General features: G+C 45.0%; 1 protein-coding gene across 1 annotated transcript in view; it reads right to left on the bottom strand.

Annotated features, from left to right (window-relative positions):
* RFLNB (refilin B) overlaps positions 1 to 26,830 on the bottom strand; it is a 51,712-nt gene extending 24,882 nt beyond the window's left edge. The window contains exon 1 of the mRNA XM_063953875.1: positions 26,404 to 26,830. Coding sequence (XP_063809945.1) covers positions 26,404 to 26,589 — 186 coding nt within the window. The 5' untranslated portion in view covers positions 26,590 to 26,830. The remainder of the gene's footprint in view (positions 1 to 26,403) is intronic.
* Positions 26,831 to 27,337: the final 507 nt, after the last annotated feature.

Genomic DNA, 27,337 nt, shown 5'->3' with positions numbered 1-27,337 from the left:
AGTTTTTGAACTTGTCACTGACTTATTATGAATGCGCTGCAGGTGACGTATAAGGGAGGATGTTCCGAGGTGGTTAACGTCCTTACCCCTACTTATTACAGCTTGACAAAGGGAACACACGGCTTGACACCTGTTGTCCGCATTTCTGGTGAAAAACCTCCACACCGAAGAGCTGATTTTTTTGGTATTTTCACCTGGCATGTCAACGGCCATATTCCTCCCACGGACAACAGGTGTCTCCCCGGGTGCCTGACTTAAACAAACCACCTCACCATCAGAATCCTCCTGGTCAATTTCCTCCCCAGCGCCAGCAACACCCATATCCTCCTCATCCTGGTGTACTTCAACACTGACATCTTCAATCTGACTATCAGGAACTGGACTGCGGGTGCTCCTTCCAGCACTTGCAGGGGGCGTGCAAATGGTGGAAGGCGCATGCTCTTCACGTCCAGTGTTGGGAAGGTCAGGCATCGCAACCGACACAATTGGACTCTCCTTGTGGATTTGGGATTTCGAAGAATGCACAGTTCTTTGCTGTGCTGCTTTTGCCAGCTTGAGTCTTTTCATTTTTCTAGCGAGAGGCTGAGTGCTTCCATCCTCATGTGAAGCTGAACCACTAGCCATGAACATAGGCCAGGGCCTCAGCCGTTCCTTGCCACTCCGTGTCGTAAATGGCATATTGGCAAGTTTACGCTTCTCCTCCGACAATTTTATTTTAGGTTTTGGAGTCCTTTTTTTTCTGATATTTGGTGTTTTGGATTTGACATGCTCTGTACTATGACATTGGGCATCGGCCTTGGCAGACGACGTTGCTGGCATTTCATCGTCTCGGCCATGACTAGTGGCAGCAGCTTCAGCACGAGGTGGAAGTGGATCTTGATCTTTCCCTAATTTTGGAACCTCAACATTTTTGTTCTCCATATTTTAATAGGCACAACTAAAAGGCACCTCAGGTAAACAATGGAGATGGATACTAGTATACAATTATGGACTGCCTGCCGAGTGCAGACACAGAGGTAGCCACAGCCGTGAACTACCGTACTGTACTGTGTCTGCTGCTAATATAGACTGGTTGATAAAGAGATGTCTATGTAACTATGTATGTATAAAGAAGAAAGAAAAAAAAACCACGGTTAGGTGGTATACAATTATGGACGGACTGCCTGCCGAGTGCAGACACAGAGGTAGCCACAGCCGTGAACTACCGTACTGTACTGTGTCTGCTGCTAATATAGACTGGTTGATAAAGAGATGTCTATGTAACTATGTATGTATAAAGAAGAAAGAAAAAAAAACCACGGTTAGGTGGTATACAATTATGGACGGACTGCCTGCCGAGTGCAGACACAGAGGTAGCCACAGCCGTGAACTACCGTACTGTACTGTGTCTGCTGCTAATATAGACTGGTTGATAAAGAGATGTCGTAGTAGTATGTATGTATAAAGAAGAAAAAAAAACCACGGTTAGGTGGTATATACAATTATGGACGGGCTGCCGAGTGCCGACACAGAGGTAGCCACAGCCGTGAACTACCGCACTGTACTGTGTCTGCTGCTAATATATAGACTGGTTGATAAAGAGATAGTATACTCGTAACTAGTATGTATGTATAAAGAAAGAAAAAAAAACCACGGTTAGGTGGTATATACAATTATGGACGGGCTGCCGAGTGCCGACACAGAGGTAGCCACAGCCGTGAACTACCGCACTGTACTGTGTCTGCTGCTAATATAGACTGGTTGATAAAGAGATAGTATACTCGTAACTAGTATGTATGTATAAAGAAAGAAAAAAAAACCACGGTTAGGTGGTATATACAATTATGGACGGGCTGCCGAGTGCCGACACAGAGGTAGCCACAGCCGTGAACTACCGCACTGTACTGTGTCTGCTGCTAATATATAGACTGGTTGATAAAGAGATAGTATACTCGTAACTAGTATGTATGTATAAAGAAAGAAAAAAAAACCACGGTTAGGTGGTATATACAATTATGGACGGGCTGCCGAGTGCCGACACAGAGGTAGCCACAGCCGTGAACTACCGCACTGTACTGTGTCTGCTGCTAATATATAGACTGGTTGATAAAGAGATAGTATACTCGTAACTAGTATGTATGTATAAAGAAAGAAAAAAAAACCACGGTTAGGTGGTGTATATAATTATGGACGGGCTGCCGAGTGCCGACACAGAGGTAGCCACAGCCGTGAACTACCGCACTGTACTGTGTCTGCTGCTAATATAGACTGGTTGATAAAAAGATAGTATACTCGTAACTAGTATGTATGTATAAAGAAAGAAAAAAAAACCACGGTTAGGTGGTATATACAATTATGGACGGGCTGCCGAGTGCCGACACAGAGGTAGCCACAGCCGTGAACTACCGCACTGTACTGTGTCTTCTGCTAATATATAGACTGGTTGATAAAGAGATAGTATACTCGTAACTAGTATGTATGTATAAAGAAAGAAAAAAAAACCACGGTTAGGTGGTATATACAATTATGGACGGGCTGCCGAGTGCCGACACAGAGGTAGCCACAGCCGTGAACTACCGCACTGTACTGTGTCTGCTGCTAATATAGACTGGTTGATAAAGAGATAGTATACTCGTAACTAGTATGTATGTATAAAGAAAGAAAAAAAAACCACGGTTAGGTGGTATATACAATTATGGACGGGCTGCCGAGTGCCGACACAGAGGTAGCCACAGCCGTGAACTACCGCACTGTACTGTGTCTGCTGCTAATATATAGACTGGTTGATAAAGAGATAGTATACTCGTAACTAGTATGTATGTATAAAGAAAGAAAAAAAAACCACGGTTAGGTGGTATATACAATTATGGACGGGCTGCCGAGTGCCGACACAGAGGTAGCCACAGCCGTGAACTACCGCACTGTACTGTGTCTGCTGCTAATATAGACTGGTTGATAAAGAGATAGTATACTCGTAACTAGTATGTATGTATAAAGAAAGAAAAAAAAACCACGGTTAGGTGGTATATACCATTATGGACGGGCTGCCGAGTGCCGACACAGAGGTAGCCACAGCCGTGAACTACCGCACTGTACTGTGTCTGCTGCTAATATATAGACTGGTTGATAAAGAGATAGTATACTCGTAACTAGTATGTATGTATAAAGAAAGAAAAAAAAACCACGGTTAGGTGGTATATACAATTATGGACGGGCTGCCGAGTGCCGACACAGAGGTAGCCACAGCCGTGAACTACCGCACTGTACTGTGTCTGCTGCTAATATATAGACTGGTTGATAAAGAGATAGTATACTCGTAACTAGTATGTATGTATAAAGAAAGAAAAAAAAACCACGGTTAGGTGGTATATACAATTATGGACGGGCTGCCGAGTGCCGACACAGAGGTAGCCACAGCCGTGAACTACCGCACTGTACTGTGTCTGCTGCTAATATAGACTGGTTGATAAAGAGATAGTATACTCGTAACTAGTATGTATGTATAAAGAAAGAAAAAAAAAACACGGTTAGGTGGTATATACAATTATGGACGGGCTGCCGAGTGCCGACACAGAGGTAGCCACAGCCGTGAACTACCGCACTGTACTGTGTCTGCTGCTAATATATAGACTGGTTGATAAAGAGATAGTATACTCGTAACTAGTATGTATGTATAAAGAAAGAAAAAAAAACCACGGTTAGGTGGTATATACAATTATGGACGGGCTGCCGAGTGCCGACACAGAGGTAGCCACAGCCGTGAACTACCGCACTGTACTGTGTCTGCTGCTAATATATAGACTGGTTGATAAAGAGATAGTATACTCGTAACTAGTATGTATGTATGTATAAAGAAAGAAAAAAAAACCACGGTTAGGTGGTATATACAATTATGGACGGGCTGCCGAGTGCCGACACAGAGGTAGCCACAGCCGTGAACTACCGCACTGTACTGTGTCGGCTGCTAATATAGACTGGTTGATAAAGAGATAGTATACTCGTAACTAGTATGTATGTATAAAGAAAGAAAAAAAAAACACGGTTAGGTGGTATATACAATTATGGACGGGCTGCCGAGTGCCGACACAGAGGTAGCCACAGCCGTGAACTACCGCACTGTACTGTGTCTGCTGCTAATATATAGACTGGTTGATAAAGAGATAGTATACTCGTAACTAGTATGTATGTATAAAGAAAGAAAAAAAAACCACGGTTAGGTGGTGTATATAATTATGGACGGGCTGCCGAGTGCCGACACAGAGGTAGCCACAGCCGTGAACTACCGCACTGTACTGTGTCTGCTGCTAATATAGACTGGTTGATAAAAAGATAGTATACTCGTAACTAGTATGTATGTATAAAGAAAGAAAAAAAAACCACGGTTAGGTGGTATATACAATTATGGACGGGCTGCCGAGTGCCGACACAGAGGTAGCCACAGCCGTGAACTACCGCACTGTACTGTGTCTGCTGCTAATATAGACTGGTTGATAAAGAGATAGTATACTCGTAACTAGTATGTATGTATAAAGAAAGAAAAAAAAAACACGGTTAGGTGGTATATACAATTATGGACGGGCTGCCGAGTGCCGACACAGAGGTAGCCACAGCCGTGAACTACCGCACTGTACTGTGTCTGCTGCTAATATATAGACTGGTTGATAAAGAGATAGTATACTCGTAACTAGTATGTATGTATAAAGAAAGAAAAAAAAACCACGGTTAGGTGGTATATACAATTATGGACGGGCTGCCGAGTGCCGACACAGAGGTAGCCACAGCCGTGAACTACCGCACTGTACTGTGTCTGCTGCTAATATATAGACTGGTTGATAAAGAGATAGTATACTCGTAACTAGTATGTATGTATAAAGAAAGAAAAAAAAACCACGGTTAGGTGGTATATACAATTATGGACGGGCTGCCGAGTGCCGACACAGAGGTAGCCACAGCCGTGAACTACCGCACTGTACTGTGTCTGCTGCTAATATAGACTGGTTGATAAAGAGATAGTATACTCGTAACTAGTATGTATGTATAAAGAAAGAAAAAAAAACCACGGTTAGGTGGTATATACCATTATGGACGGGCTGCCGAGTGCCGACACAGAGGTAGCCACAGCCGTGAACTACCGCACTGTACTGTGTCTGCTGCTAATATATAGACTGGTTGATAAAGAGATAGTATACTCGTAACTAGTATGTATGTATAAAGAAAGAAAAAAAAACCACGGTTAGGTGGTATATACAATTATGGACGGGCTGCCGAGTGCCGACACAGAGGTAGCCACAGCCGTGAACTACCGCACTGTACTGTGTCTGCTGCTAATATATAGACTGGTTGATAAAGAGATAGTATACTCGTAACTAGTATGTATGTATAAAGAAAGAAAAAAAAACCACGGTTAGGTGGTATATACAATTATGGACGGGCTGCCGAGTGCCGACACAGAGGTAGCCACAGCCGTGAACTACCGCACTGTACTGTGTCTGCTGCTAATATAGACTGGTTGATAAAGAGATAGTATACTCGTAACTAGTATGTATGTATAAAGAAAGAAAAAAAAAACACGGTTAGGTGGTATATACAATTATGGACGGGCTGCCGAGTGCCGACACAGAGGTAGCCACAGCCGTGAACTACCGCACTGTACTGTGTCTGCTGCTAATATATAGACTGGTTGATAAAGAGATAGTATACTCGTAACTAGTATGTATGTATAAAGAAAGAAAAAAAAACCACGGTTAGGTGGTATATACAATTATGGACGGGCTGCCGAGTGCCGACACAGAGGTAGCCACAGCCGTGAACTACCGCACTGTACTGTGTCTGCTGCTAATATATAGACTGGTTGATAAAGAGATAGTATACTCGTAACTAGTATGTATGTATGTATAAAGAAAGAAAAAAAAACCACGGTTAGGTGGTATATACAATTATGGACGGGCTGCCGAGTGCCAACACAGAGGTAGCCACAGCCGTGAACTACCGCACTGTACTGTGTCGGCTGCTAATATAGACTGGTTGATAAAGAGATAGTATACTCGTAACTAGTATGTATGTATAAAGAAAGAAAAAAAAAACACGGTTAGGTGGTATATACAATTATGGACGGGCTGCCGAGTGCCGACACAGAGGTAGCCACAGCCGTGAACTACCGCACTGTACTGTGTCTGCTGCTAATATATAGACTGGTTGATAAAGAGATAGTATACTCGTAACTAGTATGTATGTATAAAGAAAGAAAAAAAAACCACGGTTAGGTGGTATATACAATTATGGACGGGCTGCCGAGTGCCGACACAGAGGTAGCCACAGCCGTGAACTACCGCACTGTACTGTGTCTGCTGCTAATATATAGACTGGTTGATAAAGAGATAGTATACTCGTAACTAGTATGTATGTATGTATAAAGAAAGAAAAAAAAACCACGGTTAGGTGGTATATACAATTATGGACGGGCTGCCGAGTGCCGACACAGAGGTAGCCACAGCCGTGAACTACCGCACTGTACTGTGTCGGCTGCTAATATAGACTGGTTGATAAAGAGATAGTATACTCGTAACTAGTATGTATGTATAAAGAAAGAAAAAAAAACCACGGTTAGGTGGTATATACAATTATGGACGGGCTGCCGAGTGCCGACACAGAGGTAGCCACAGCCATGAACTACCGCACTGTACTGTGTCTGCTGCTAATATAGACTGGTTGATAAAGAGATAGTATACTCGTAACTAGTATGACTATAAAGAAAGAAAAAAAAACCACGGTTAGGTGGTATATACAATTATGGACGGGCTGCCGAGTGCCGACACAGAGGTAGCCACAGCCGTGAACTACCGCACTGTACTGTGTCTGCTGCTAATATAGACTGGTTGATAAAGAGATAGTATACTACTAATATTATATATACTGGTGGTCAGGTCACTGGTCACTAGTCACACTGGCAGTGGCACTCCTGCAGCAAAAGTGTGCACTGTTTAATTTTAATATAATATTATGTACTCCTGGCTCCTGCTATAACCTATAACTGGCACTGCAGTGCTCCCCAGTCTCCCCCACAATTATAAGCTGTGTGAGCTGAGCACAGTCAGATATATAATATATACATAGATGATGCAGGCATGCAGCACACTGGGCTGAGCAGTGCACACAGATATGGTATGTGACTGACTGAGTCACTGTGTGTATCGTTTTTTTCAGGCAGAGAACGGATATATTAAATAAAACAAACAACTGCACTGTCTGGTGGTCACTGTGGTCGTCAGTCACTAAACTCTGCACTCTCTTCTACAGTATCACAGCCTCAGGTCAATCTCTCTCTCTCTCTCTCTCTCAACCCTAATCTAAATGGAGAGGACGCCAGCCACGTCCTCTCCCTATCAATCTCAATGCACGTGTGAAAATGGCGGCGACGCGCGGCTCCTTATATAGAATCCGAGTCTCGCGAGAATCCGACAGCGTCATGATGACGTTCGGGCGCGCTCGGGTTAACCGAGCAAGGCGGGAGGATCCGAGTCTGCTCGGACCCGTGAAAAAAACATGAAGTTCGTGCGGGTTCGGTTTCAGAGAAACCGAACCCGCTCATCTCTAGAATACACACCGTCACCAAAACCTCTGCAGAGCAGACCGGATACAGCAGAAGGCAGAGCTGCAGCAGGAGCAACAGCCACACTGCAAGCAGAGTCTGCCTCAGGATCCAGTCACAGACTTCACCAACTGGTAAATTAGGAGTCCTGGCACCGAGGATCCCCAAATTCACACTGTAGGAGCATAGGGGGGTACTGTACTCTTACAGACCACCAGGGAAACAGGAGATAGAGCAGGATATTAGCAGGAGCTCTGGCAGGATGCTGCCTACACCACACTGCGTCAAGCCACGCCCCTGAATAATCATTCATTTTAATACTATTTGTTTGGATAATCAACTGTTGTAACATGAAATCCCGGGTGGGATACGGCATTGGATATGTGAAAGTGGTATAAGTGTCACTATGTAATCAATCCAACAATAACAAGTAGAACAGGGACTTTGGTGCACAAAAGTAGAAGCATTTAATCTGTATTCCAAAAATAATGAGAAGTGCCATACTACCTTTCCTAACATAATGAGAAGTACTGTACTGTGTCTTCTCTCTGTAAATGTAATTTACATGACAGCACTTTGAGTGAATGCTTCATCCCACTGAGCTTTCAGAGCATGACAGAGGCTTGTACTGACATGGAAATCCCATACACACACAAACTGTCCTTGCTGGTGCTGATCAGCGTACCGTAGGATTTGCTAATAAACAATGGGAGAACTATAGAGAGCATCACTGGAACAATCTGAAAAATCTACAAGATCTTTATACTGCTCCTTATTAAAAATGCTCCTATTCAAATAATAATAATAATAATAATAATAATAATAATTTTATTTATATAGCGCTCTTTCTCCAACAGGACTGACACATACTTTCCAATATTTACTGTTGTGGAATCAAAACGTGTGGGTATGGCCGCATCATGTAGTCCGCATGTCATGGAGGCGAACTATGAGGCTGATTCAGACCTGATCGCTGCTGTGCCTTTTCGCACAGTGGCCAATCAGCAGAAGACTGCGTATGCACCGCAATGCGCACGTGCCTTGGCAAACAACAACAGGCATCGCCGGGCAGCGTCAGGTTGGTGCGAAAAATCCAATTGCACAGGCATTCGCATGCTGATTGACAGGAAGAGGGCGTTTGTGGGTGGTAACTGACCATTTACTGGGAGTGTCAGGGAAAACGCAGTCGTTCCCAAGCATTTTCAGGGAGGGTGTGTGATGTCAGCTCTGGGCCCGATCAGCCTGTTCTCATCGCAGTGTAGGAGTAAGTCCTGGGCTGCACACAGTAGAAAAATCATTAAATGGTGACTGAGGTGCCAACGGATGTGCAGCTGTCCGCTGACTGAGGGATTTTTTAGCAGTACAGCGTACACATGCGATCGCACACTTGCACGGTGAATATACACTCTACTTGGGTGGTGACTATATGATCGCAGGACAACAATTTTAGCAATCCAGTGATCAAGTCTGAATCACCCCATATGTAAAGTAGCAGCAAGCGGATCATACATCCCAATCGCGGATCATACATCCCAATCTGTCCCAATCATTATGGAGGGTCAGAGACCTCAAAAGTGGGAGGTATAGTTCTACATGGCATCACTTTAAATCAATGCATTGCCTGCCGGATTTCAGTTTTGTTTTCTTTCTACAGACATTTTTGCACTTCTCACAAGGCTTAGGAGCATTTTTTTCACAGGCTTTTCTGTACATCATAAACTGTTATAGCGACAGTTTTATCACTCAAGAAATAACATGTAGCAGTATCGTACACTACAGAAATGATGAAGAGCGTTCTTACTGCTCCACACACATAATGACTACGCAGTATCCCCACTCTACCAATAATGAACAGCATTCTGTCTGCACCTCAGGAATAATGAATAGATTGTATCACAACTCTAGAAATGATGAGAACAGCTCAATAGTTCTGGCATGGAAATAATAAGAATTTACTTACCGATAATTCTATTTCTCGGAGTCCGTAGTGGATGCTGGGGTTCCTGAAAGGACCATGGGGAATAGCGGCTCCGCAGGAGACAGGGCACAAAAGTAAAGCTTTTACAGGTCAGGTGGTGTGTACTGGCTCCTCCCCCTATGACCCTCCTCCAGACTCCAGTTAGGTACTGTGCCCGGACGAGCGTACACAATAAGGGAGGATTTTGAATCCCGGGTAAGACTCATACCAACCACACCAATCACACCGTACAACTTGTGATCTAAACCCAGTTAACAGTATGATAACAGAGGAGCCTCTGAAAGATGGCTTCCTAAACAATAACCCGAATTAGTTAACAATAACTATGTACAAGTATTGCAGATAATCCGCACTTGGGATGGGCGCCCAGCATCCACTACGGACTCCGAGAAATAGAATTATCGGTAAGTAAATTCTTATTTTCTCTATCGTCCTAAGTGGATGCTGGGGTTCCTGAAAGGACCATGGGGATTATACCAAAGCTCCCAAACGGGCGGGAGAGTGCGGATGACTCTGCAGCACCGAATGAGAGAACTCCAGGTCCTCCTTTGCCAGGGTATCAAATTTGTAAAAATTTACAAACGTGTTCTCCCCTGACCACGTAGCTGCTCGGCAGAGTAGTAATGCCGAGACCCCTCGGGCAGCCGCCCAAGATGAGCCCACCTTCCTTGCGGAATGGGCCTTAACAGATTTAGGCTGTGGCAGGCCTGCCACAGAATGTACAAGTTGAATTTTGTTACAAATCCAACGAGCAATCGACTGCTTAGAAGCAGGTGCACCCAACTTGTTGGGTGCATACAGTATAAACAGCGAGTCAGATTTTCTGACTCCAGCCGTCCTTTAAATGTATATTTTTAAGGCTCTGACAACGTCCAACAACTTGGAGTCCTTCAAGTCGTCTGTAGCCACAGGCACTACAATAGGCTGGTTCAGGTGAAACGCTGATACCACCTTAGGGAGAAAATGCGGACGCGTCCGCAGCTCTGCCCTATGTCGAATGGAAAATTAAATAAGGGCTTTTATAAAACAAAGCCGCCAGTTCAGATACTCTCCCGGCCGAAGCCAGGGCCAGTAACATAGTCACTTTCCATGTGAGATATTTCAAATCCACCTTCTTTAGTGGTTCAAACCAATTTGATTTGAGGAAATCTAAAACTACATTTAGATCCCACGGTGCCACCTTAGGCACCACAGGAGGCTGTATATGCAGTACTCCTTTGATAAAAATCTGGACCTCAGGGACTGAGGCCAATTCTTTTTGGAAGAATATTGATAGGGCCGAAATTTGAACCTTAATAGATCCCAATTTGAGACCCATAGACAATCCTGATTGCAGGAAATGTAGGAAAACGACCCAGTTGAAATTCCTCCATCGGAGCACTCCGCTGCTCGCACCACGCAACATATTTTCGCCAAATACGGCGATAATGCTTCGCGGTGACTTCCTTCCTTGCCTTTATCAAGGTAGGAATGACTTCTTCTGGAATGCCTTTTCCTTTTAGGATCTGGCATTCAAACGCCATGCCGTCAAACGCAGCCGCGGTAAGTCTTGAAAAAGACAAGTACCCTGCTGAAGCAGGTCCCTTCTCAGAAGTAGAGGCCACGGATCGTCCGTGACCATCTCTTGAAGTTCCGGGTACCAAGTCCTTCTTGGCCAATCCGGAGCCACTAGTCTTACTCCACTTTGCCGTATAATCCTCAATACCTTTGGTATGAGAGGCAGAGGAGGAAACACATATACCGACTGGTACACCCAAGGTGTTACCAGCGCGTCCACAGCTATTGCCTGCGGATCTCTTGACCTGGCGCAATACCTGTCCAGTGTTTTGTTGAGGCGAGACGCCATCATGTCCACCATTGGTTTTACCCAACGGTTTAATAGCATGTGGAAAACTTCTGGATGAAGTCTCCACTCTCCCGGGTGAAGGTCGTGTCTGCTGAGGAAGTCTGCTTCCCAGTTGTCCACGCCCGGGATGAATACTGCTGACAGTGCTATCACGTGATTCTCCGCCCAGCGAAGGATCCTGGCAGCTTCTGCCATTGCCCTCCTGCTTCTTGTGCCGCCCTGTCTGTTTACATGGGCGACTGCCGTGATGTTGTCCGACTGGATCAACACCGGTCTTCCTTGAAGCAGAGGTTCCGCCTGGCTTAGAGCATTGTAGATTGCTCTTAGTTCCAGAATGCTTATGTGAAGAGACTTTTTCAGGCTCGACCACACTCCCTGGAAATTTCTTCCCTGTGTGACTGCTCCCCAGCCTCTCTGGCTGGCACCCGTGGTCACCAGGATCCAATCCTGCATGCCGAATCTGCGGCCCTCCATAGATGAGCCTCCTGCAACCACCACAGAAGGGATACCCTTGTCCTCGGCGACAGGGTTATCCGCAGGTGCATCTGAAGATGCGACCCTGACCATTTGTCCAACAGATCCCTTTGCATGGAATCTGCCGAAAGGGATTGCTTCGTAAGAAGCTACCATTTTTTCCCAGGACTCTTGTGCATTGATGTACAGACACCTTTCCTGGTTTTAGGAGGTTCCTGACCAGGTCAGATAACTCCTTGGCTTTTTCTTCGGGAAGAAAAACCTTTTCTGAACTGTGTCCAGAATCATCCCCAGGAACAGCAGACGAGTTGTCGGCATTAATTGGGATTTTGGAATATTCAGAATCCATCCGTGCTGCTTTAGCACCTCTTGAGATAGTGCTAAACCCATCTCTAGCTGTTCTCTGGACCTTGCCCTTATTAGGAGATCGTCCAAGTATGGGATAATTAATACGCCTTTTCTTCGAAGAAGAAATATTATCTCGGCCATTACCTTTGTAAAGACCCGAGGTGCCGTGGACAAACCAAACGGCAGCGTCTGAAACTGATAGTGACAGTTTTGTACAACGAACCTGAGGTACCCCTGGTGTGAGGGGTAATTGGAACGTGGAGATACGCATCCTTGATGTCCAAGGATACCATAAAGTCCCCTTCTTCCAGGTTCGCTATCACTGCTCTGAGTGACTCCATCTTGAACTTGAACTTCTTTATGTACAGGTTCAAGGACTTCAGATTTAGAATAGGCCTTACCGAGCCATCCGGCTTTGGTACCACAAAAAGAGTGGAATAATACCCCTTCCCTTGTTGTAGAAGAGGTACCTTGACTATCACCTGCTGAGAATACAGCTTGTGAATGGCTTCCAAAACCGTCTCCCTTTCTGAGGGGGACGTTGGTAAAGCAGACTTCAGGAAACGGCGAGGTGGCTCTGTCTCTAATTTCAACCTGTACCCCTGAGATATTATCTGCAGGATCCAGGGATTTACCTGCGAGTGAGCCCACTGCGCGCTGTAATTCTTGAGACGACCGCCTACCGCCCCCGAGTCCGCTTGCGAAGCCCCAGCGTCATGCTGAGGCTTTTGTAGAAGCCGGGGAGGGCTTCTGTTCCTGGGAAGGAGCTGCCTGTTGCTGTCTCTTCCCTCGTCCTCTGCCTCGTGGCAGATATGAATAGCCCTTTGCTCTCTTATTTTTAAAGGAACGAAAAGGCTGCGGTTGAAAGGTCGGTGCCTTTTTCTGTTGGGGAGTGACTTGAGGTAGAAAGGTGGATTTCCCGGCCGTAGCCGTGGCCACCAAATCCGATAGACCGACCCCAAATAACTCCTCTACGCATCGCCTGTCCACTGTCGTGTCCATAAAGCTCTTCTGGCCGAAATGGACATAGCACTTACCCGTGATGCCAGTGTGCAGATATCTCTCTGTGCATCACGCATATAAAGAAATGCATCCTTTATTTGTTCTAACGACAGTAAAATATTGTCCCTGTCCAGGGTATCAATATTTTCGATCAGGGACTCTGACCAAACTACCCCAGCACTGCACATCCAGGCAGTCGCAATAGCTGGTCGTAGTATAACACCTGCATGTGTGTATATACCTTTTTGGATATTTTCCATCCTCCTATCTGATGGATCTTTAAGTGCGGCCGTCTCAGGAGAGGGTAACGCCACTTGTTTTGATAAGTGTGTTAGCGCTTTGTCCACCCTAGGAGGTGTTTCCCAGCGCTCCCTAACCTCTGGCGGGAAAGGGTATAAAGCCAATAACTTCTTTGAAATTAGCAGTTTTTTATCGGGGCACCCCACGCTTCATCACACACGTCATTTAATTCTTCTGATTCGGTAAAAACTACTGGTAGTTTTTTCACACCCCACATAATACCCTGTTTAGTGGTACCTGTAGTATCAGCTAAATGTAACATCTCCTTTATTGCCAAAATCATATAACGTGTGGCCCTTTTGGAAAATACGGTTGATTCGTCACCTTCACTACCGGAATCAGTGCCTGTGTCTGGGTCTGTGTCGACCGACTGAGGCAAGGGGCGTTTTACAGCCCCTGACGGTGTTTGAGGCGCCTGGACAGGCACTAAGTGAGTGTCCGGCCGCCTCATGTCGGCAAACGACTGCTTAAGCGAGTTGACGCTATCCCGTAATTCCACAAATAAAGGCATCCATTCTGGTGTCGACCCCCTAGAAGGTGACATCCTCATATTTGGCAATTGCTCCGCCTCCACACCAATAACGTCCTCATACATGTCGACACACACGTACCGACACACAGCAGACACACAGGGAATGCTCTATACGAAGACAGGACCCACTAGCCCTTTGGGGAGACAGAGGGAGAGTCTGCCAGCACACACCAAAAAGCGCTATATATGACAGGGATAGCCTTATGATTAAGTGCTCCCTTATAGCTGCTTTTATATTAATATATTGCCATTTATTTTGCCCCCCCTCTCTGTTATACCCTGTTTCTGTAGTGCAGTGCAGGGGAGAGACCCGGGAGCCTTCCTGACCAGCGGAGCTGTGACAGAAAATGGCGCCGTGTGCTGAGGAGATAGGCCCCGCCCCTTTTCCGGCGGGCTCGTCTCCCGCTATTTAGTACATTTAGGCAGGGGTAAATATCTCCATATAGCCTCTGGGGCTATATGTGAGGTATTTTTAGCCTTTTTAAAGGTTTACATTTGCCTCCCAGGGCGCCCCCCCCCAGCGCCCTGCACCCTCAGTGACTGCCGTGTGAAGTGTGCTGAGAGGAAAATGGCGCACAGCTGCAGTGCTGTGCGCTACCTTAAGAAGACTGCAGGAGTCTTCAGCCGCCGATTCTGGACCTCTTCTTGCTTCAGCATCTGTGAGGGGGCCGGCGGCGTGGCTCCGGTGACCATCCAGGCTGTACCTGTGATCGTCCCTCTGGAGCTTCATGTCCAGTAGCCAAGAAGCCAATCCATCCTGCACGCAGGTGAGTTCACTTCTTCTCCCCTCTGTCCCTCGTTGCAGTGATCCTGTTGCCAGCAGGAATCACTGTAAAATAAAAAACCTAAGCTAAACTCTCTAAGCAGCTCTTTATGAGAGCCACCTAGAATTGCACCCTTCTCGGCCGGGCACAAAAATCTAACTGGAGTCTGGAGGAGGGTCATAGGGGGAGGAGCCAGTACACACCACCTGACCTGTAAAAGCTTTACTTTTGTGCCCTGTCTCCTGCGGAGCCGCTATTCCCCATGGTCCTTTCAGGAACCCCAGCATCCACTTAGGACGATAGAGAAATGGTACTAATGACAGTATTTCCACTACAGCACAGACATTATACAATTCATATTATATGGAATGAAGTAAAGAAATAGCACTTAATATAACAATATATAAATCTAATCCTAAAAGCAAGGATTTTCTCTAAACCTAGAAGCAAGAACATCATTGTACTACAAATCAAGAGTGTAAGAAATATCTAAAGCAATGCGCAGACAACAACACCCCCAGTTTATGAAAAAGAAGGTAGTGCTGCACTAAAAGACATATAAACAACACTACTGTGTCTACATGCTGTGAGGAGGGAAGAGGACTTTCAACTGTACGGTCCAAGAGGCCTATTTTTAATAAAATATTTGTGTCAAATTCATAGCCGCTAATATTTAGGGGGGGTTAGCTTGCGGCGGGGGGATTTAGGGTTAGGCACAACTGGGGGCAGGTTAGGTTTAGGCACTAACTGGGGGATCGGTATGAGATCCCGCCCGACATTGGAATCCTGAACGGCAGAATGCCGGCAGGGGGGTGAGCGCAACAAAGCCCCTTGTGGGCTCACCACACTGCGGGCTCGGTGGTGAGCTACGCTCTCCACGGGTTATATTCTCCCTCCACGGGTGTCATGGGAAGGGAGGGTTGGGATAGGGGAGAGGGGATAGCATACTTACCTCGCCCCTGTCGGGATTATAAAGATCGGGATGCCGGCGTCGGTATTGTGACCGCTGGCATCCTGTCCACCGGTCACACATACCGAACCCATTTCAGGCATAAGTAGACAAGCTCAATCATATCTGCTAATATGTATTGGAGAACCTGAGCTATACCTGATGTCAAACATAATATGCAGATTGAGCTATATTAAGTTCTGAGCATACAAAGGTGAATATCTAGTGCCAAAGAAAATATACTGAGCCTTAAATAGCGCCAACTTTAGAAAACTGAGCTTTGTTTGGTGTCAAATATAAAACTCTGGTTCAAAAATAATCTTCTGAGCAATATCCAGTGCCAACTAAGTGAAGCTGTCCCAAATATGTTGCCAGAAACGCAAAACTGGGATTATCTAGTGCCAATAATAATATACAAAGCCATAGCTGGTACCAGTTGTGCAAAATTGAGCTGTATATGGTAAAGAGAGTGCAAATGTGAGCCCTATCTGGTGACAAATGATGATATTGAGCCACATCTGTTGGCTATTAAAACTGTGCTGAACAGATCTTGTGCCAAGGATACAATTTTGAGCTATATCTGATATGCAGGTTGGTATAAAAAAAACAAAAAAACAATAACAGACATAACTACTAAATGATGTGAACATGCTGAGCCTTCTCTGATCACCAATTCTCAGGGCTCAGGTCAAGCAGGAAACTAAAAGGCAATCAGTTATAGGGATATAGGGGTCTTGACACCAGCAGGGGGAGACAAATATGAAATGGCTGGGCTGTCGTCTAGATATTAACTGTTCACAGTACAACTACTGTATGCACTGCTGATCCCCTAACCTCATACATAGGTCCCACTTGAACTGACACTTATGGTTGCCCTAGGTAAGTTAGATGTTACAGGAATAGATTGTAATATAGGTACTTATCTGCATGAGGTCACTTTGTAGTGTTAGATGAGTATTAACAACATGGGACCTGATTGAGAGTTACAGTCAGGTCCATAAATATTGGGACATCGACACAATTCTCATATTTTGGGCTCTATACACCACCACAATGGATTTGAAATGAAACAAACAAGATGTGCTTTAACTGCAGACTTTCCCCTTTAATATGAGGGTATTTGCATCCAAATCAGGTGAACGGTGTAGGAATTACAACGGTTTCTATATGTGCCTCACACTTTTTAAGCAGTTCACTCCCCCCGTCACTGCCCCCCCCCCGCCACCGGGTCGCCCGTCGGCCGGATCCGCCGTCGGGCAGCTCGGCGGCGGATCTTTATATGTGTAGGGCCCATTACAAAAGTCCCATCTGTCTCGTGCCACAGTACTGTATACAGGCTATTAGTGATGTGTGAGTTCTGAAAGCACATACCTGTTTGTTGTCAGCATTTTCAATTGCACAAAAGTAGCATAATATTAGTGGAAAAGCAGCAAAGAGCTTTCAGACTAATCAACATTGCTGTATATTCATAAAACTTACAATGCGGCTAAACATGGAAAAATCACATCATACATATAATACAGTAAGCTATAACATACATGACAAACAACTATGGGTTGGATTCAATTTGCCTTGATAGTTTACAGTGTGAGGAACAGGGTTGTGGCCTTGGACTTTTACGGTCGGAGTTATTAAATTACAGCCCATTTTCCTTGTGCGGTAAATCTGCGGCTGAGTTAACCTAAAGGTTCCGGCATAATTACCTGGGATTATAGGTTAACACGTTCAAGGAAGCTGCAATAAGAGCAGAAAGGCCAATTTAATGCAGATTTCTGTTTGAGCGTCAGGAGGAGGTGCAGCCTACAGGCTTATCATGGCCTGCCGTGGTCTGTAATTGAATAGCCCTGTGCACTGCATTGTGACTTATTCTAAATTCCAGGGTAATAGAATTCAGCCCTATGTATGGTACTGCATGAATATGAATTTCAACATTTAGCCGCATTGTCAGTCTTCTGTACAGCCAGCAACGGCGGCTGCTGACCCAGGGCTGCAGCGCTGTCCAAAGGCTGCAGGGGGGAGCAAGCCAGGACATATTAACATACATGTCAAATTGTATGTAACATATGTCCTGGCTTCTTTCCCCAGGAATCATCAGCCGCCGCAGCATGCCACCCACTGCTCAGCCTGTTAATCGTTCTTTAGTCCGACCCCGGACTCCCAGTTACTGGTTTCACAGGAGTCCAGGGGTGGGCTAAAGAACGAGTGACAGGCTGAGCAGTTTGTCCCATGATGTGACGGCTGCTGATTCCCGGGGAAGGAAACCAGGATATATGTTACATACAACTTCACATGTATGTTCATATGTCCTGGGTAGCTCTCCCCTGCAGCTTTTGTCAGGATCGGTATGAAACGCCGGCGGACGGAATCCCGGCTGTCATGATCCTGACAGCGAGATCCCATCCTCTGTAATGCCGGCAGCAAGGCGAGCACTAGAAAGCCCCTTGCAGGCACGGCCACTTGCTGCGCTCGCCACAGTTTCTATTCTCCCTCTATGGGTGTCGTGGACACCCACAGCGGGAGAATAGACTGTGGCGCTGATATTCTGGCGGCAGCATTTCACCACTAGTCGGATTCTGGCATCAGCATTGTGACTGCTGGGATCCCGATTAGCTGTATTTTAACCCCTTCCCATTTCTGGACGTATGCCGCCACTGACAGACAGCAATGTCTTCACACTCATAGCTACTTTTACCCTAATATTATGCTTTTTGGCTAATATTATGCTTTTACGTGAATATTTGCACAAATTTTGTGCAATTGAAAGTACTATGTATAGTACAGTAGTGACAGCAGTGTGAAAATACTGTATACTCTGTAAACCTTAGCATGAGATTTGGCACCACTGTAGTGAATATATGTTGCACTGAGAGCAGAGTTCAGCCCAGGATGTGACTGCGCTGGATATAGTTTTACATTTATATATTATATAGGGCAAAGAAAATTACTCTCCAAGGTGACCTAGTAACACTTTTGTAGAAGCTATGGACAGTCCTGCAAAATTATTATATATACATACAAAGGGAACACATTTAAATTGCATTAATGTTCTTTAGCGCACAATAGGGCCTTCTTATTCAGTTTCAGCAAATTTGCAAATCGGACGAACCGGACTACTGCACATGCACTGCGGCTGAAATGCATTCCCAATGCGATCACAGGCCCAGCAAACTGCAATCGTGATTTCCAGGAAGTGATTGTTTGTGGGAGGTTGTATGGCGTTTGTGGGGAGGGGTTGGGAAAACGCAGGCGTGTCATTGTGGTTTTCGGGGCGTGCATCTAAAGCCAGCTGTGATTGCTGCAATTAAAAACATGGTGCCACTGCGACTGCAGCCGCGTGCATCCTGTGCAAACATGGATCAACCAAAATGGTCAATGGTACTCGATTTCTGCATATGCATCACATTCATGTGAAACTGAATACATACGCAAATTTGTGAATTCATCGGTGGGTATCTCATACCTTTTTGAGTGGCTCTTCCAATGCGTTTATTAGCAGAAGCAGGACTGAGAAAATCGCAGTTTCAGTCTCAATAGCGATCCAAGCTGAATGAGATCCAATTGTATACAAAGAGAATATGTGCAGTCTCAGTTATGTAACGGAAGGATTAGCAAATGTGGCAATGCCAGTAACTGACACAGGAATGGCAGAATTGCCTAACTTATCGGCTGGATAGGAAGTGTCTAGGACATTTCACAAGTAATATTTAAACTATGTAATCATTACAGTAAAATTAAGAAAACAATATAAAGTTGTAGTGGTCATGTAAAAGGAAACATATGTAACCATTGCTATGGATATTTCTAGGAGCTCTCTTACAATATTTTGAATACATTTTGTTTATGTTGTTAAAATATGGCAACTTATTAAATTTAAGTATGTTTCTGTTGTCTGGAGTCTTATGGTGCCCATACACTTGTGCGATGCACTGCGACATCGCGGGGCATCGCACCGGCAGTTCAGGTGCGATGAAATCGCACCTGTACTGCCAAAGTGATTACCGTGCGATCATGCGATAGATCGCATGGTAATCACGTGGTGGGAACGTCACCGCCGAGTGGCCGCTCACAGCGGGTGCCCATCGCACATCGCAGTGCGATATATATGGCATGTGTTTTCAAAAACACATGCGATCACACTGCGATTCGATAAATATTAAGTGCAGCACATACTATTTTGAGACGTGAGATTCGACCGGCGTGCCCGCGCATCGCGTCGAAAGGTACCTAAAATGTGCATACAATCCTTCGATTTCTCTCACAGATGCGGTCAAAATCGAAGGTTAGCACCAATTATCTCACAAGTGTATGGGCACCATAACTTAGGCTATGGGAGGGAATTCAATTAGTGCCATGTGGATTTGCCTGGCGAATCCGCCCAATACTTTTGCACTTTACAGAGCAGGGATCTCACTCAAAAGTGCTCACTATCCCCTGGAGGGGGTGAATTGGGCTGCCATTGCTGGCGTTTAAATGTTGCGGCGGCAACGGTAATCCACCGCCTTTGCACTTATTTAAATTCCCCCCTTAATGTCTTCTATGTGCAGCTTGACAGTGAGCATTTGAAACACTCATTGTGAGAGAGCCTGTTCAAATATAACGGGTCAACTTTTTATTGAGCAACTCTGGACACTTAGGGCCGGATTCTGAAGTAGGTATAAAACAAAGAAGAAACAAAGGGGTGAGGCAGATGTGAAATGTGCAATGATTTAGATGTGAGAGGAATCTGTCCAAACTCAAAAATGTAAATAGCTGCATAAAAATAAAGCTGTCCAGCATTTATGGGCTACTGTACATGCAAAAGCAGCCAGTATTTACACTGCATGCAAAGAAAGTATGAATTTTCACCCCTGGCAGTGAAACATGATTTGTTCAGGTGCACAGTTACGTGATGTTTTGGCTGTACTCCCACATCAGAATCAGGCCCTTATTCATAAAGCTGCTGTCAACATGTGGTTGCCTAGGACACCCCTCACAAGCAGCCAACCACAATCAGCAATTGTGAGAAAATGACTGCACCTGTCTACCTTTGAAGCAAAGCCATGGTTACTCCCACCTATAGTCATTTTGTGTTTGTAAGTTATAATGTATACGCAGATTTTTGTTATGGTATTTTTTGTATCCCCCCCCCCACACACCATTTTGACTATGACAGATTAAGAAAGGGGATCAATTCTTATTTTGGATTACAATTGATCATAAAAGATGGGGAAAGAAGTATTTTTTTTGTTATACCTAAATTAAACTCATTTTGAAAGCTGCGAGTGTGCTTCATTTGGTATAATGGGTAGGGGTTTAAGGGACTCTTATCCATTGTATAGGGACCGCTATGGGGTCCAGTAGGTCTGCCTTATTTTATCACCTATGCTGGGCTTTTAATGGGAATGGGATTGAAAAAGAGAGGTACAAATCTTGGGCAGAGCAGAAAGGTTGGTTTGGGAGGGATGCTGTCAGCAGGTATGCCAATAGCAACAGAATACCAATACCAACAGCCGGATTCTGACAATCAGAATCCTAACGGTTCCCAATGGTAAGTAGTGGGGTTAGGGTTAGGCTATAGGGGGAAGTTAGGGTTATGTTGTGTGGTGGGGGGGGGGGGAGTTTAAGCTTAGGCTGTGGGAGAGAACAGTTAGGGTTAAGCTGCGGGAGGGATGGGTTAGGGGTAGGGTTATAATACATACTGGGATCCATCAGGATTTTGACAGTCTGCATTCTGATGATCTGGATAGTGACTGCCGGGATTTCGATACTAACCCATGTGGGATATATTCTGAGGCAAGTGAAGAGATGTATGTGGGTGTAGTTTTATCAATGACTTGTATGTTATAACTTATAAGAAGCAGTAGGGACAGGCTGAGCGGACCAGCAGCAAAATAATGATTTGTGATAACAATTAGTCTGCATTCAAAATACATTGTATGTGTGACAGTCTGGGAAAGGTAGACCAATAAGAGTGGGGTTCTCAATGTGGGAGATTATTAGCACACGAATTACATTTTCTGTCGCTTTTATGAAGTATATTCAGATTCTGGAGATGTTACTTATATGCATGTAGACCACTGTCCTTATATACCCACAACAGTACATGCTTTGAAGACTTCTGCCTGTGGAGACAGGTAGGATAATTACTGACACAGACAAGTAGATAAATTCACCAGTGTATGAGTAAAAAAATTAAAAAAATCCTGAAAACATGAACTGTAGGGATGCGTGAGGACTGAATTTGTGAAATACTGATTTATACAGATCAGATGCATACTGTATAACTGTGGGCTTGAAGAGTTCATTTTATTGTCGTGTTGTCAAAAGAAATATAGTAAATATCTTCTGTTAGTGGGATGATGTTTAGCTCAGGTTTTAAAAGACTCAGTTTGGGGAAAGCAGAGGACACAAAAGATGAAATGCTAGAAATGGCCATTAAGTCAGTTGGTGCTCTGCAACCTAAACAACAGTCACTGCAGCTTGAACAGATGAAAGTAGAGATCACTGATGATAATTGTACATGTGGTATCAGCACATAAAAGCTTGACAGACATTGCTTGTTATCGGGAGGCATTTGATATGATATGACTGCTGTCGGGATCCCAGCGCTCAGTATACCGGCGCAGGAATCCCAACAGATGGCATACCGACAACTGTTATCCCTATTGGGGGGGACCCCCCTGGAGGGAGAATAAATAGCGTGGCACATGCTGTTTTGCGCTCGTCCCGCTGCCGGCACCGGCTGTCGGGGTCCCGACAGCCGGCATAATGTACTACACCCCCTATTATCTTATACTATGTATGCAAGGTATGTTTAGCCTGAGCCATGCCCAGTGTTGTTGTACTGTATGCACACAACGGCACTTTTTGCAGCATTCTAAATCAGCTCCATGCCCTACCACACAAATAATCAACTTCGTAAGCTATTAAATAATTGTGAATGTGGAAATTTACATGGTAGTGCCAAGAAATTCCATCACACCAGGGAAATAGTTATTTAGAAGGTCTGCTGAATGCCATCTCAGATCAGCTGCTGGACCAGGTGAGTGCAATTGTCATTGTGGCAACCATCTCAGTTCCTAATCTGATGATCTCAGCAAACTCTTGGTGACAGCTGCTTCCACCGAACTTGAAGAAGAACTGTCGTGGCTCAGTTTCCAGCAGCATGTATGATAGCTACTTCAAGCTGGTGGATACCCACAAGCAGGGCTGCCATCAAGGGGGGATTGCTGGGACTGGTATCCCTGGCCCAGACAGCTAAGCGGGCCCACTTCTGGCAGTGGCTGATCCAAGGTGAGGGTAAATATTAAAGCTGTAGCTCCAGGCAGGGGAGTTGAGCCCAGTGAGCTGCCGCTGCAGCCACATACACACTGCTCCCACACTCAGCACTCCGGAAACCCATCAGAAGCAGGGGCTGGCCGCTGGTGACACTCCCCGCCCCATCACAGCTCCTTCCGGCTCACATCTGCCTGCATGTATGGCTGCATGCTGTTCAACACATTCCAGAGGAGCAGCTCAACACCAGCTAGACCCGCCAGCCTGTTAGATCAGCGATAACTAGAAAGAGGAGCAGGAAAGAGCATATTGGGCAGAGACTATTAGAGTAGAAAGTTGACCACTTCAGAGCAGCTGCCCCTGTCCACTCCTGCTCCCCCTGCTGGTGCTCCTAAGATCCACCTCCCCTCCAATGCTCCTGCCAGCCACCCCACACCTCTGTTAGTTCATCCACCCTTCCCACCCAGGAATAGGAAACGGGTCCTTCCCGGGTAGGATCCGGCATTGGAGACTCTCCTACCCCTTTTGGCTGGCTGTCCAACCCGGCATTATGCCGGGTCAGTTGCCATAGCGGCAAGGGGCGGAGCCGGCAGCAGGGGCGGAGGCGGCGCTGGGAGATGAGCTCCCTATCTCGTAAACGGGTCCCGGGTCGCATCGACCCAGGAATCCGTTTACGCAGCCACTGACCCGGTATTCAACCCGGGAATAACACTGCTTATAACCCGGGTTAAATTACCGGGTCAGGCGACCCGGGAATTTGGACTTGGCACTTTCACACCGCACACTGACCCGTCTCGACCCGGCAATATGCTGGGTTGATACCGGGTTATTTGTGCGATGTGAAAGAGGTTTAAGGGGGTGTGGCCAGCTATGACAGGGGTTTGGTAGACCATTAGAGAGTGCATAGTCTGGTCCCCTTGATAAATATATATATATAGTAAATACTGCTAGTACATGCAATGTACCAGATTAATAGCAGCAGTTAACAGTAGAAAATACACCATAGTCCTGTGCAGTATAAGGTAACATATATAAAATCAAGTGCACAATCTGGAGCCTGATCCCTAGAGGGGGAAATGGGGCCCACCGGGGGTTGCCCCTGTGAGCCAGCTCAACACTGTCTTTACCTCCCCCTGCAGCTGCCCTGCTTACAACAGCCCCATTGACTCCTTTCCTATTCTATTTTTTTCTGTCAAATTTCTGTTATGTGGAAGAGGATGTGTGTGGGGGGCTGGTAATTTGGTCAGTCCAGGGCCCCACAATTTCTGATGGCAGCCCTGCCGACAAAAGTATCAGTGCAGCACAAGAGCAAATCCCTTCTTCAGAACCAGGAAAAAAAAATGGTTCAGTTAAAGTAAATGTAGGAGGACAGTTATGGTAGGCAGTAGATGACATTTGTGGTTTTAAGATTTCTGTAGAGACTGGCACACATTTGGGGATCGATGTATCAAGCAGAGCAGTGAAGAAGTGGACCAGTGGAAAAGTTGCCCATAGCAACCAATCATCTTCTTGTTTCTATAAATGATAGGTAGAAGATGATTGATATGGGCAGCTTTATTAACATTTAGGTATATAGCGCCAGTATAACCTGAACCGCTTCAATTTCTCCACTTGTCTACTTTTCCATTCATTTCATTGCTTGATACATCAATCCTTTGGAGTCTCCGACTTACACTTGCCCTCCTCATTTTATCAGTAGCTGTACAGAAATGTCAGTTGCCAATAAATGCGTTGGTATAACAGATAATAATGTGTTACTGTGCCAATTATGTCATTTGATTAGTTAAAGTATCCACACAGCAAACTGTATTGCTAATGCTATTACTGGACTTTTTTTTTGTTTTACCTTTATGGTCTATGCAGCAATTATTGCAGAAGACCAGCAAGGATCTGTTGTCCCATTGTGTGTATACAAGGGCTAATTAGTAGTGCTGGTGTTTGCTGTGATTGTTCTTTTATGACATGGACAGCCTGTTTTACAGTAAAAATATATAAAATACTGGCATTTATGTTGCATTGGTTTCTTTTTATCTTTATTATAAAGCATCCAAAATATTTGAATACAATAAGAGTTGCTGGTGAACGAGCAAAAAAACATGAGATATACTGTGACTGACTGAATAAATGGTTATGCACAAACAGCATTAGAGCTTGTGCACCATTCACTGTCCATGAGAATTCATTCATATTGCCTGCCTGTCATGTTGTTCCAGCTGCAGGAGGGCAATATTATCTGCTCACAGACTGAGGATATGCTTTCTCATCGTATGATATTTCACTAGATATGTGTATATACAGGCAGTTGTGTCCCTATTAAAATAACATTCTAATTAACTGACAAGAAGTCATCTGATTCAAAGTAATGCTTCCAAAAGTGTTAAATATGTCATTAAAAACAATATTACTGTAAATATGACTTTTTCTTCTTTACACAAGTCCCCACCAGTCTAAATACATGAGATTAAATTACGGGAAAGTTGAATAGATTAAATTCTTAAATGAATAAGGAAAGATAAAGAAACGAAGACACAGACAGACAGATGTGATGTGTTATTTAACATTTTTAAGACACGTTGACAAATGAATACATTGTTACAATTCACCAGAAGAGACAGATGGATTATATAGTGATGTATTATGAAAGCTACAGCTGCAGAGCTGAAACACTACCTACACAGTATGTGCTGCACTTGCAACAACAAGTAACTGCTGAGTGCTCTCCTTCCTGTCTAGTATTGGGAGTTAGGGGAGTTTAAGGACATTTAGGGTCAGCTGTCTGGTTGGAGGAAAATTCTGTTTCTCCTTGTTTGTATCTATTATATAACTTCACAAAAACACTCGTAAGAATATTCATAAAGCAGTGAAAACCGGAGAAGTGAGCCAGAGAAGTTGCCTATGGCAACCAATCAGCCGCTAGGTATAATTTTATAGAATGCACTTTATAAATGTTACCTCAACACTGATTGGTTGCCATGGGCAACTTCTACACAGGCTCACTTCTCCACTTTTTTCACTGGTTCATGAATAAACCCCACTAGTATTACAGTTACAGTACACAGCTCGTGCTACTGTATGTAAATAGGGCATACACACAGTAGATCTACCTAGGCGAGACACAGTAACACATACACGTGTAGTTGAAATACAAACAGAATTTATGCAGCTGCAACTACAATGATGATGTTCTGCATGTTTCATTCAGCAATAGCAATGATTCCAACAGTGTGTGAGCACTCCGTATTGTACTACAGTATAAGCCATACAAATGTTTTTCATCCAGAGTGTTTCCCCCATGTGACACGTAGCATGTGCAGTTCATTTGTGCAAATCTATTCCTCTAACCACTGGCTGCTGACCCTGTACTCGGTGCCCAGCAGCACTGTACTCACCACCTGCACTGTGTGCCCGGGGACATCGTGATAAGGCGATTTCTCAGCTGCTGCTGGAGTCAGGAGCCAGTTACTGGGGCAGGGGCTCGGAGGGAGCCCGGAATCCGGACTGTCCAGCACCCTCTCACCCTTCTTCTTCATGTCCAGTAGATCGGGGACATCCTGCAGGTTTAGCCTCCCAACCATTGCTACTTAGTGCTCGGCTATGTCCCCTGTAAAATGCTGCTAGCCACGTCCAAGTCCTGTACACAGTTCTGTAGAAGCAGGGCAGTTACAATAATATGCCCTATTATTACACAATCACTACAGAGAGAGAAGGTGAGTAAGACAATCCTAGCAGAGATACGCCAGCTTACACTGGAGCCCCCAAGGCTGCTGCTTGCTGGAGGATGTGAGAGGCAGACTAACAGCAGCAGAACCCAGGGAACTTGTCCCTGCAATAGTAGCAGCAGTGTGGGATAGACCCGCCTTAAAATGCCTCCCCCCCAAGCTTTGCTTTACAGCTGGACTGGCAGGGTTTATTATTAAGCTTTAGTTAATTGTTAATATGCAGGCATGGGAGTTCTCACGCTTAAGGACACTGTCACACTGACATTATTATACTGTATCCCGACCCTTTCTGTAGATGGGATTTGTGTTTATAAAATCTGGTCCCGCACTGTAGAAGTACTGACATTTATAGCTTTCCCATGCTGACATATATTGCACTTGTCTGGTTATTATATAGTACATGCATGGTGTGAATTCATGTATAAAAATTATTTAGAAATGATTCCCTTAGGGGTCTATTCACTTTAAATGGGATTCGACCTATTCAATCAAACTGACGTTTATCCGACAAGTCAGAAATTGCAACTTGTCGGAAAACACGTGGATCGGCTGATTAGCCGCGGATCCACGTGTTTTGTCGGATTCGCTGACAAATTCGACAGTT

Source organism: Pseudophryne corroboree, chromosome 2 (genome assembly GCF_028390025.1).
Source record: "Pseudophryne corroboree isolate aPseCor3 chromosome 2, aPseCor3.hap2, whole genome shotgun sequence".
Taxonomy (NCBI): Eukaryota; Metazoa; Chordata; class Amphibia; order Anura; family Myobatrachidae; genus Pseudophryne; species Pseudophryne corroboree.
This window is presented reverse-complemented; position numbering and strand designations above follow the sequence as displayed.